This window comes from Myxocyprinus asiaticus, chromosome 27 (assembly GCF_019703515.2).
Source record: "Myxocyprinus asiaticus isolate MX2 ecotype Aquarium Trade chromosome 27, UBuf_Myxa_2, whole genome shotgun sequence".
NCBI lineage: Eukaryota > Metazoa > Chordata > Actinopteri > Cypriniformes > Catostomidae > Myxocyprinus > Myxocyprinus asiaticus.
This window is the reverse complement of record NC_059370.1, coordinates 11,501,156-11,513,159: the sequence shown is the minus strand read 5'-3', so window position 1 is coordinate 11,513,159 and position 12,004 is coordinate 11,501,156. Positions and strand designations below refer to the sequence as shown.

At 38.9% G+C, this 12,004-nt stretch overlaps 1 protein-coding gene across 2 annotated transcripts in view; it reads right to left on the bottom strand.

The window, feature by feature from the left end:
* Positions 1-12,004, bottom strand: part of LOC127417596 (netrin receptor UNC5A-like) — a 338,051-nt gene that overhangs the window by 108,269 nt on the left and 217,778 nt on the right. For both annotated transcript variants that reach the window (XM_051657630.1, XM_051657631.1), the window contains exon 5: positions 11,397-11,577. In XM_051657630.1, the coding sequence (XP_051513590.1) occupies positions 11,397-11,577 (181 nt within the window). The remainder of the gene's footprint in view (positions 1-11,396; positions 11,578-12,004) is intronic.

Sequence of the window (12,004 nt, the reverse complement as noted above, 5' to 3'; positions counted from 1 at the left end):
AAAGGGAAAAAAATCCAGTAGCTTGTTGCTGGAAAATTACTCTAATTTGAAAACAACTGAACTACTGTCATGCTTAATTCTGCTAAAACATTAGTCAAGTTAGTAGTGTTGCTGCTTTAGTTAGTCACTCCCAAACACTCACCTGAGGACAGCATTTCGAGTGCCGTGGAAATATTATTCCACTGTAATCATATTCCAAAATGAATCCAGCTTCATCAACATTCACATGACATTGCATGTTGGGCACATTACACAAATGGATCACATCAAGTGCTTTAAAGATGCCCTGTCCTGAGGATCAGTAGAGCAGCGGTGATAGACTCTGTTCACATAGAGAGTAATTTATCAAAGTTCGGCTGTTTCTCTTTCTGTCCACTGCCATCTGACTGTGCTCTGGGAACATGTTGCCTTTACCCGCAGCTAGTCAGTAAATGATGATTTATACCTCCTGCAGCCAGGAGTCACATTTTGATAAATCGGGATGAAGTCTCAGATGTAATTTTTAGGGCCTGCAGTTGTCCGTGCGTGTCTTTGTATGGTGATAAATGGAATGGGATGGTCACTCTCTCTCATTCTCTCTCTCGCTGACAAGATTCGTGACTCCTCTGGTGAGCACACTAAAGGAGGCAGGTGACCGTTTTTGATTAGAACACAAATAAGTCATCCTTGGGCCAGGACACCATGGCTCCCTTGCTGCGACCCATGGTAGGATTAATCAGTCGGAGTGCAAGAAACACATAAGATCCAAGGAGGAATAAAGCCACCGCGGGAGCATTGTTAAATCCTCTCGCTGAGCATGACCCTTATAAAAAAAAAAAAAAATCTAAAAATTGACACTGCTGTGAACCTGCTTTCTTCCTATTCCCCCCCAGAACCCTGTCAGAAGCCTTCTTCCATGCTTTGCATTTTTGCTCACCAAAACAGCATCTTTTGAGAACATGTTACTTACAGAACAGCGTAAAGGTGGCATCTTATTAAATTTCACTGGATGCTTTGTAATGAAACATGAGATAGGCCTAAGTAGATAAACCCTCTCACTAGAGAAGTGGAGGAAGAGAGGGATGAGAGGGAGGGGGATGAGCTGCAGCTGACAAAAGCTTTGATTTCCTCTCCTGTTTACTAAACGTGGATATTTTCCGGCGGTCAGCAGTGCCTGTATAATGCCATTTTTGACCCTGATGAAATACACTCACTGGCCTATCGCAGTAATCAAAAATAATCCCTTCCCCCATCTACCTGTTTCTAATGTCTGTCTGTATATGAAGTGGTCTGACTTCCATTTCAAACTGCATGCGATCAATAAATACTGAGGAAAGCCAGCCGCACCACGTCCCTGCTTCCTCTCCCCTTCTCTTTACTTGCTTTCAGCCCTTGAAAGCAAAAGTAGTAGTGGTGTTATTGCTGTGCAAGAGCCTATGCCCTCACAGAATCCCCCTTGGACCCCAAGAGGTGGCCATTGGTAATGCCTGTTCAAAAAAACATATCACGTCATTGCAATCTTGTTCTAGATAATCAAACTAGCCTTTCTAGACTTTTGTAGCAGTAGTAGCTACAAATAAGAAATAGTTCAAATAAATAGTGTTGGTGTGGTAACTTGCGTAGGGTATATGCAAGGCAAGCAGGCTAATAAGTTAACTGCATGCTAAGCTAGCACGTTATTTGGCTGGCAGTATGCTAAGACAGCAGGCTAGATGGTTAGCATGCAAGCTAACTGAAAAACATACAACGGAAAATGTATAATTTGACCATGTAAAGTGGTTTTATAATATAATATGTGACATAAATGGTCATTTATAAAACGGATGGTTCCAACTCTAAATTCTGATGGGATATGCTACATTCAATGCCACTGTAAAATGACTAGAATCCTGTGAGCACACATTTGCTTAGCAAACACAAACAGCCTAGAGTTTGACTTAAGAATGCTATGCTGATGCTACAGCGATCAACTTTATGGTAATGCTAAAATTTGTAAAGGTGTGTGTGTTCAACAAGGCTAATCAGTTAGCTGTATGCTAAGCTAGCACGTTATTTAGGGTGACCATACGTCCTCTTTTTCCTGGACATGTCCTCTTTTTCGGACCTTAAAAAAGCATCCGGGCAGGATTTCTAAATTGCGAAAATGTCCGGGATTCAGCTTTAGTTGCATTATGATGTGCATCTGGTCTAATACTTCATTGTGTGTGAGCGCGTATTTGCATTGCTTTTACCCCTCTTTGTAAGTCCCGCCTTCTCGCACACCAATTGGTCAATTAAAAGAGGCTTGCAGCAACTATAGGCCAAATTCCTGCCTGTCAATCTCCCCACGAACGCGCAAAGCACTGTTGTGTTCCGCATCAAACAGTTGCTTGACAGTAGCAGCAAATGACAGCTGAGTGGAAACAATGCAAATTTACAGAAGATTTGCACAAAAAATTCCCATGCATTCGTCCAGGTCGAGATCCGTGGGAAGCAGAATGTATGACATGTAAAGCTGGCACTTATATGTCAGTTGCTAATAAAGGTGCAAGTGATTTAGAAGCACACATTAGCTCTGCGAAGCATAAAGGGTCAGCAAAGGTGGAAGTTCATCAGGTAAATTAATGGACTACTTTTTGCGACCAGGTAAAATTATCACATTGCTTCATTTTCCATGGCTATTCAAAATAATAGTAATAGTAAATGAAGGTACACTCATGGCATCAAATATTTTATTTTAGTTCATGGACATTCAAAAGAATGTTGAAATTTTTTATTTATTTATATATTTATGTTATGCTAATAGAGTATCTTTTTTACTGTATTCAATTTTGCATTCATAGTAACACTGTTTTGAACCCTATAAAAAAAGGTGTCCTTTTTTTGGAAAACCAGAATATGGTCACTCTAGGTTATTTGGTAAGTGGTATGCTAAGATAGCAGGCTAACTGATTAGCATGCAAGTAAAGAAAAAAAGAAATGTTTAATTTGACCATGTATAGCTTTGTTTATATAATATGGTATGTAAAACGGATAGTTCTGACTCTAAATTCTGATTTAATAAGATGTGTTTGAATTAATTGTATAATAGACTGCAGCCGATGATTTTTCCAGCTGCTTAGTCTGCTTAGTTCACGAACCATGGCTGACCGATACCAGACGGTTATGGATGAGGTGAGGATAGATTCAATGATGGCAGTGTAGAATTGTGCCATCAGTGACTGTGGCAGGTTGAACTTCTTAAGCTGTCTCAGAAAGTATATCTTTGTTGTGCTTTGTTGACTTTCTGAAGTCTATGATTATCTCTACTGTCTTCAAAGCATTAAGATGATGGCTGATTGCTGGTCTGATGGGGGTTGCATGGGTGTGGTGTGATGTGAGAAATCCAGATTGGTCCTGGGTCATTCAAATCTACAGTAGTACTTGTTCAGGTCATTTGCAATTTGCTGGTCAGCTATGGAGTAAGGGGTTTTCCTCTTTTTGTAGTCTGTACACTCCTGGAGACTTTTCCATGCTGAAGATGGGTTATTGGCTGAAAGCTGTTTCTTTATCCTATCAGACTAGCCCTGCTTGGCAGCTCTGATTCCCTTCTCCAGTTTGTTCTTTGCCACTTGTATAGGTTTTTATCCCCACTTCTGTAGGCTTCCTCTTTTTGCCTCCGATGCAGTTTAAGTTCTTTTGTAAACCAAGGCTTGTCATTGTTAAATATAATCCAAGTCTTGGTGGGAATACAGCTGTCTTTACAAAAACTGATATATGACGTCACTCTTTCTGTGTACTCGTCTAGACTATTCGTCGCGTCCTTAAAAATATTCAAATCTGTGGAATCAAAACAGCTCTGAAGTGATTCTATGGCTCCGCTGGTCCATCTCTTAACTTTATTGATTACTGGTTTGGCAGATTTAAATTTCTGCCTGTATGTTGGGATGAGATGAACAATGTTATGATCAGACAGTTCCAGTGCAGCACGAGACGTAGAGCGATACACGTCTTTTATTGTTGTGTAACAGTGATCTAGCGTTCTCTCCTCTCTCGTGCTGCATGTGATATGTTGCCTGTATTTAGGGAGTTCTTGATTCCGTTTTGCATTGATGAAATTGCTCATAATTATGAGTTGGGAGTCCGGGTATTGTCTCTCTATCTCTGTTATTTGATCGACCAGCTGCTGCTGCGCCTCTCACAAGCAGGCTTGCGGTGTAATGCAGACACCGACCAAAATAACAAGGTAAATTCCAGGGCGAGTAAAATGGCCTGCAGTTGATAAAAAGAGTTTCCAGTTTGGGAGAACATGATTTTAACAGGACTGTCAATTTATTGCACCGGCCTTCTTTAATGTAAAAACAGATTCCTCCACCTCGTGATTTCCCAGATGACTCGGCTTGCCGATCCGCTCAGTGGAGTTGAAATCCCGGAGCACATTTTCAGGTATTGTCTCACACAGCCAAGTCTCAATGAAACATAACAGGGAAGAAAGTGAGAAGTCTTTATTGTTTTAATGAGAAGTTTAAGTTTGTCTAACATTAGAGAGGAGCATTCCTGGCAGCAGTGTGTGAAAACCCCGCTGCTGAAGGTGCACCAAGGTCCCCAATCTTCTACCTTTTCTCCTGCGTCTCACGGCCAGTGATAGAACTGTAGCACTCTTTGTTAGGGTCTCTAATAAATCCAGTGGTACGAAAACATTTGGAGTCGTTCCAGGTGATATTGTATCTCTGATGCTGAGAAGTGTCTCTCTGGAGTATGATATTGAGTGTTGTCCAGCAATCACGGAATTAAAATTTTTTGATCTTGTGATTGATTTGATCTTGTGATTTGATTTGTGATCAGGCACTGAATAGAGTACCTATGTAAAGTTATTTTTTAGCCAATAGAATCACAGTGAGGTCCAAGGGGGATAAGATTTTGCAGGGGCATAGAGTCTTGCATGACACATGGCTCCTTAAGTGCTGACGTTACACACTAGCAAGAAATCATTCACTAATACTTATAATTTCGAGATGCACAGAAGTGTAAACATCACTCTGAGCACTTGCTGTCCTATCAAACTTTGTGTAAAGGATGAGTGTTTTCAGTTTTCCACCACCAACTTAGAACTGAACAGGAACAAATCCTCATGCAGCAGAAGCGATAGCAGTGACACAGAGGAAAAAAATAAAATAAATAAATAAATACAAAATCAAAAGAAACACAATCGCCGGATTGGAGACACAAGCACAAGTTCAGCTATGAATAATTCAATGGTTTTGCATTCAATGGTTTTTACAGAAAGTTTTGCTTAAGCACAAAAAGCCAAGCAAGCCAGTTGCCCTTGTAGCTACTACAGAGAGGGAGCTATTGGTGCCATTAGAGCAAGGGGACCGTGCAAGGTCTGCGCACTAATGCTAAACTAGCTCTACTCTGCAGTGAGGGACACCCAGTGGACGTTACCTGGACAGGTGGCAGTGCAGGCACTTTTCTGGACGCTCTGGCCCTCGCAGGACGTCCCGCCGTTCAGGGGAGTGGGGTTGGTGCAACTCCGGCTCCTCTTCTGCCACCCCCGACCGCAGACAGCACTGCAGGCCGACCATGTGGCCCATGTGGACCAGCCACCATTCACTGCTCGTGTGCCCAGTGCAAAGGAGAGGGGAAATGAAAAGGAGCGTGTTCAATAGCATGTTACCTATTTTTTTTTTTTTTTTGCAATTGTATCGAAATTGGTAACGAGAATCAAGAAATTTGACTAATATTTGTACCGACTACTGAAATTTTTGGTATTGTATTCGCTAGTCTGCATCATTACTCTGTGTGTCATATTTGAAATATTAAAATATATATTAAACACAGGCTAAGTTTACATGTACACCAATACCCTGATTATTTCAATAATCAAAGTATAAGGAATAATCAGATTAAGATGTTTACATGATTTGGGCAAACCTCTTAAATCCCATTGACATGCTACTTGCCATTACTCTGATTATTTGTTGAGAAATTAATGTTTTAATGCTTTTTTATAAATTAATATTAATTATATTTAAAAAAATTGTAATTGCAAATATAGCCGCTTTTCCACCATCGGGCCGAATGGTTCTAAGCATGGTACGGAACGGTTACAGTAGCATTTCCATTTGAGCACAATTACAAACCGTTCTTGGCCCGGAATTCTCGACACGTTAGTTAACCATACTCAACTGTGCTGGTGGAATGGCTTTAGCACGTGGTGACTCATTAAGTGTATCTTCATGATTTTATTATGATGTTTTAACTAGTATTGTAGAATATATTAAGTATAGTATAGTAAAGTAGATTACTAGCTCATTTAATCTCAAAACACATCAATATGTTCTCAAATACTATTTTCATATAATACTTATACAGTATTTTGTCAATAAATATCCTTTTTAGCTAGTCTGGGAACTTTTACCTTTCTGCATGTTTGTGTCCGGTGGTAAACACAAGCCCTCAGCAAATTATGGTAATCCTTGCACCTTTTTCTCTTTACTTTCCTTTTTGCGACATGGTCCGTGTCTTTGCTGTTTGTAAGCAGAGTAAAACCAGGGGAAAAAGCAGTCCTAAGCAGAACTTTTTGAATGATTGATTACAAGAACTGGTTCATAAGAGCAAGGGCGTACCCAGGAAATTAATTTTGGGTGGGCCACAATAAAAATGGATGCCCAATTAAATTATTATAATTTTTTTTTTTTTTTTTTACCAAATTTTCCTTAACAACAGAGAAGCAGTGCATTCAAACAGTTCTTTCACATTTTCAGAAATCAGAATGTATTAATTTTTACAACTATTTTATAAATATATATCTGAAGTCAAAGAATAATCGATAATATTCTGGGTGGGCCTGGGTCTAAACCCTGACCCACCCTTGGCTGCACCACTGCATAAGAGTAATTTTTGACTGCACTGGATGTGCTGTCTGTTTTGATTCACTAAGAAAGAATCGATTCATAAAAGTAATTTGTTTGTTGGACTACATTGGTTGCTCTGTCTGTTTTGATTCACTAAACAGAATTGGTTCATAAGAGTCATTTGTTTGTGAATCAAAATACTGGATGTAGTTGTGTTGCGCCCGCAAGGACAAACTTATTTAAAAGTTGTGTTTCCTTGCCATTATTTTGCAGTATAAGGTCTTTTTATCTACCAACATCCAACTCAGAATGCAAACTGAAATTCACAACTCTGGAAAATAAGTTTTCTTTTGCCGTGGGGCTGTAGATTCTGCAGCGAGGGAGCATCACTGCTGGAAAATGGTGCAAGGAACTGCCGTTTCACATGAAGCCAAGAAGTATGTGCAGCTTCTTCTGTTTTGCTATGTTTTTTAACCTGTGCTTGAGCGTAACGAATGGAAGAAATGTGATTAAAGCGTACATCCCAGTATAAAGCGATTTAAAATAGGAGTATTCCACATATCTTACTGCGATTATCATTACTCTGATTATTAGCATAATCGCAACATCATAATCACAGTATTCTATTTACATGAGCTACAGTTTAATTGAAGTATTGCCTTAATCGCATAATGAGGGTGCATGTAAATGTGGCCATTTTTTAATTCATTTTATTATTAACATGTTTAAGATGTAAAATTTTAAAATACATATAAATAAACATTGCAGTTTATTACTATGTGTTGTTATATTGGTGCATATAAATCAAGCGTAGCATTAGTTCAAGCAGGTCATGTTAGCAAAGCTAATGCACAGCTGATCATGACGCCTACGAACACAATTCAAAATGCTTATCAGAGCCATTCTATTTAAGTCCTCCATTATTTGTTTCCTAGCTGCCTTTCCATTGCATGGATGCAGGCTGCACTTAACACCCTCCTCTATCCCTAGTTCCACCTCTTGTATGGCAGATTTGCATTTAGTTTTCTCTACATCTTTCTTGGACTGCCACTTTGGAATTCCTTTATTTAATGTGTTATTGTGCCTTGTTCTTGACATACCAACTTGGTACACAGTATTTGAGGTTCTGTTAAGTGGCCATTAAATCAATTATGCAAATGAGCATGGACATTTACATTTATGCATTTGGTCGCTTTTATCCAAAGCAACTTACAGTGCACTTATTACAGGGACAATCCCCCTGGAGTAACCTGGAGTTAAGTGCCTTGCTCAAGGACACAATGGTGATGGCTGTGGGAATTGAACCAGCAACCTTCTGATTAACAGTTATGTGCTTTAGCCCACTACGCCACCACCACTCCAAGTTGCGGTGTATACCAAGTTGCACTGTAAAAATTCTGTCCATGCATGGATGGGTGAGGAGTTTGCCCAGAACAGAACCATACTGCCGACACCAACAAATTGCTTCAATTGTCTCAAAGTGAATAAAAGTATTTATTCAAAGTATTTGTCAAATTTTTTTATTTTTATTTAATTATTTTTTTTTTTACCATTTCAGAGTAAAGACATACATTTCCACATATATAAGAATCATTGTCAAAAGGCTGAAAAATATATAGAGATAAAATTGTTTGTTTTTGCTATATCACCCAATCGTATTCTCTGCTGTTGCCCTTGTCAAGTTGCAATACTAGCTGTCACTCAATCTCTTATGCAAGGTATATATGAATGTCAATGGTAACACTACCGGGTAAAATTAGCGACACTTTGGTGGGTGGGACTTCTTAAGGGATTAGCCAAGATTGCATCTCACAACGCTCGTGGTGTGTATATTGGTTTTCTGCAATACATTTTCACACCATAAGTTTTTTTATGGCACCAATAACTTGGCTTGTGAAATGCATAATCTTGGAGGATTCTTCGATGATCCCGAGTCTCAAGTTCACGCAGGGTTTTTAATCAAGTCTCCAGCCTCTTCTCTCTTGGTGGGAAAATTTAGCAAATCTGATATCTTCTCCCCCTGGTAACTCGACTGATTTGTTGTCCTGGAGTCTTGATCGCCAGTCAGGGTCTATACTGTGTCTGTAGCTGCTCTCTAATTCTGTACGAATTCTCACTCTGGTCGGGTTGAATCAGTTCTTTAGCCTCTGTTCTACCACTGATTGCTCACCACGAAGAAGCAAATTGTGCAACAACTCAGGGTCCTGATTACCTCTTAGCACACTGTTGAGCCAAGTCAAGACAAGCCTTGTTAAAATGCAACTCCGACCTTTTGTCCAACCACACAAATAACAGCTCTCACACCACCTACAGTTCAGCCAATAAGTATGCCTGCAAGACTTCAAATTAGTAAACTGACATTTTAATGTGAAGACATAAATATATATATATATATATATATATATATATATATATATATATATATATATATATATATATATATATATATATTAAGAATAGCATAAAGGACCATGCCTTATAGTTCTTTTGATCAAAAGCTATTCACAGGGATTTTTTTCTTTAATTAATTTTTACAATGGTAGCAAATTGCTTGGGGAACATTGCACAATTTGAAACAGCCAAATTGTATAGCGGGGCACCTACCATTCATGTGCTATTTCTCCTTTTCCCTGTGTGAGGGCTTCATTGATTGACAGCATAAAAACGCAAACAATAGAGCAAAATTTTCTCAGCTCACTTTTGCCATCTCTTTGTGGCGCCTTCCATCAAACTGGCCTCAAATCACTGCAATTCAAACAAAATTCAACAATTTATCTAATCTCACTTCATCTGAGAAATAATTGACAATTAGGATTCTTTTTTTTTTCTCAATTAAATAAACATGCTGATTGCGTTGACTGACTGCCGCCAAGTTAAAGAGCACTCTGGATTGATGGCCAGATTATTCCAGTTTAATGCAAATCATCACGCTGTTGTCCCTTGTTATCATTATGCTTCATAATCAAACTGGAAAGAAAAAAGCAAACATTCTTCATTGTTGGCATGTCTTTCTCTGTGGTTGTGGTGTACCGGTATTGGAGTATTCTCTGTAGATCTGTCCCGGGTACTGGACTACGTGTCATGTGTGATTGACTATGTCCGGATCAGCGGAGATCGTGTCCGGGGTTGTAATGCATTCTACCTTACGAGTGCCGCTTGTCCTGGGACCCCTCCGGGGTTAGTGATGCTCTGCAGCTGTGCATTTTAATAAAGGTCAGCTAGCTTATAAAGCCAATTCATTAGCAACTTTCTGCCATTAATTCAACAAGCCAACTACAGTGTGAGTGTTTGTTAGCTCTGCTGAGATTTAACAGACACTGCTTGGTTGTTTTGCCCCTAAATTGGTGTGCTGAGATTCTGTTACATTTGGCTACAATGACCAGTTTTAGAGGAACTAAGTTACAGTTAAAGGAATATTCTGGGTTCAACACAAGTTAAAGGGATAGTTCACCCAAAAGTGAAAATTCTCTCATTATTTACTCGCCCTCATGATATCCCAGGTGTGTATAACTTTCTTTCTTCACCAGAACACATTTGAAGAAAAATAGAAAAATATCTCAGCTCAGTAGGTCCTTAAAATGCAAGTGAATGGAGATTTCTCTTTTGAAGGTCAAAAATCACAGACAGTCAGCATATCAATGTCATTGATATGACTCCAGTGGTTAATGTCTTCTAAAGCAACACAATCGCTTTTGGTGTGAAAAAGAAAAATATTTAAGTACTTTTTGTTTTTTTTTTTTTACTCTAAATCATGTTTGTACCTGTACCTCTTTTTATTGTGTTGTATTGTACCTCTATTTTTGCTTGTTTTAAAGAAAAGGAGGGACAAGTAAAAATGTATTTTTGTGTTAATCAACATTATGCAACAGATGCTGTTGATTGCACAGCATTTCTTCTTTTTTCCTTACTTAAGAATGTTTTGTATTAGCGATAAGACTTTTTAAGAATTTTCTTTAATGAATTGCACTTAGGGAAATTTTTATGAACTTATTTTTTACAAACTTTCTTATTTTTCTTATTTATTTATTTATTTAAATTTTTTAAGAAGATTTTTGGCCCCTGAATTGGATGCTGATGTGCTGATGTCTCCAACCAGGCTTCTTTACTAAATTAACAAGCAAGAATTCCTTGATCAACCAGCTTCACTGAAAAGAACTTGCTTGTTGAACCGCTTCACCAGCTAAGCTGTTTTGGTGACACAGGACCACCACTAAGACCTGCTCCATACCCGAATTAACCAGCATAAAAATGCTGGTTTAAGCTGATATCTACAGCAGGGATAGGATAGTAAAGAAATGCGGATTCATCCACTCCTCTAACAGAATATTTAATATTGATATATAACATTTCAGCACAAAAATAACTAACTACAGTTACTACAGCTAGCTTTACTATAGTACTTTCGTGAAGGAAAGTAACCTGTACATTTTGTTCTCAAAGTCTGACCAAAACCAAGTTGTCCATCAAAGCTAGTCTGACTCACTCAGTAAATTACTCCTGACTCTGGGTCAAAACCATCCCAAACTTTTGTCAGACTGTTGAAAGGTAAAGGGACTTTATCTATGATCTAAGACTGGAACAAATGTATGAGAAGAAACACACCATAGACAATCACAGCAGCCAACGAGCTTTTGCGACGAGCCACAATGTTCTTGGCCACGCAGGTGTAGTTGCCGGTGTCGGCCAGGCGGGCTTGTTTGATGATGAGATTATGGTCCATGGTGATGAAGAAATTGGGGTCAGTCTTGGGGTCAATCAGCTCCTCGTTTCTCTGCCACTCCACCTAGAGATGTACACAGTGGAAAATATTTCACAGCTTGAATCTGGCTAAAATGAAAACACTCAGTATGCCCTCGGCTCCAGCAACCGTTCTCGGCAGTTCCCAAGGCCAGTTCCTGGGCAGAGGATATTAAAATTTGGCAGGCATTTCATGGTGCCATCAGGGAGTGGAGAAGCAGATTAGCATTTTTCTTTCTTTTATTTTAAATCTACAATTCAAAAATAAAAATAAGAACACTTCAGCAACACTTCAAAATCAGAGATAGTTAGTTAAGGTGCAAATTGGGTCCCAGGGATCTTGCGATACAATATTATCCTTGGGTAAAATTAGAATTCATAATTGTGATTCTTATGTTTTGCAGTACAGCAAGTTTGAGTTTTACTATATTCTATATCTAAATATAAAAGACTTTCACACAACTTGGGGCTTG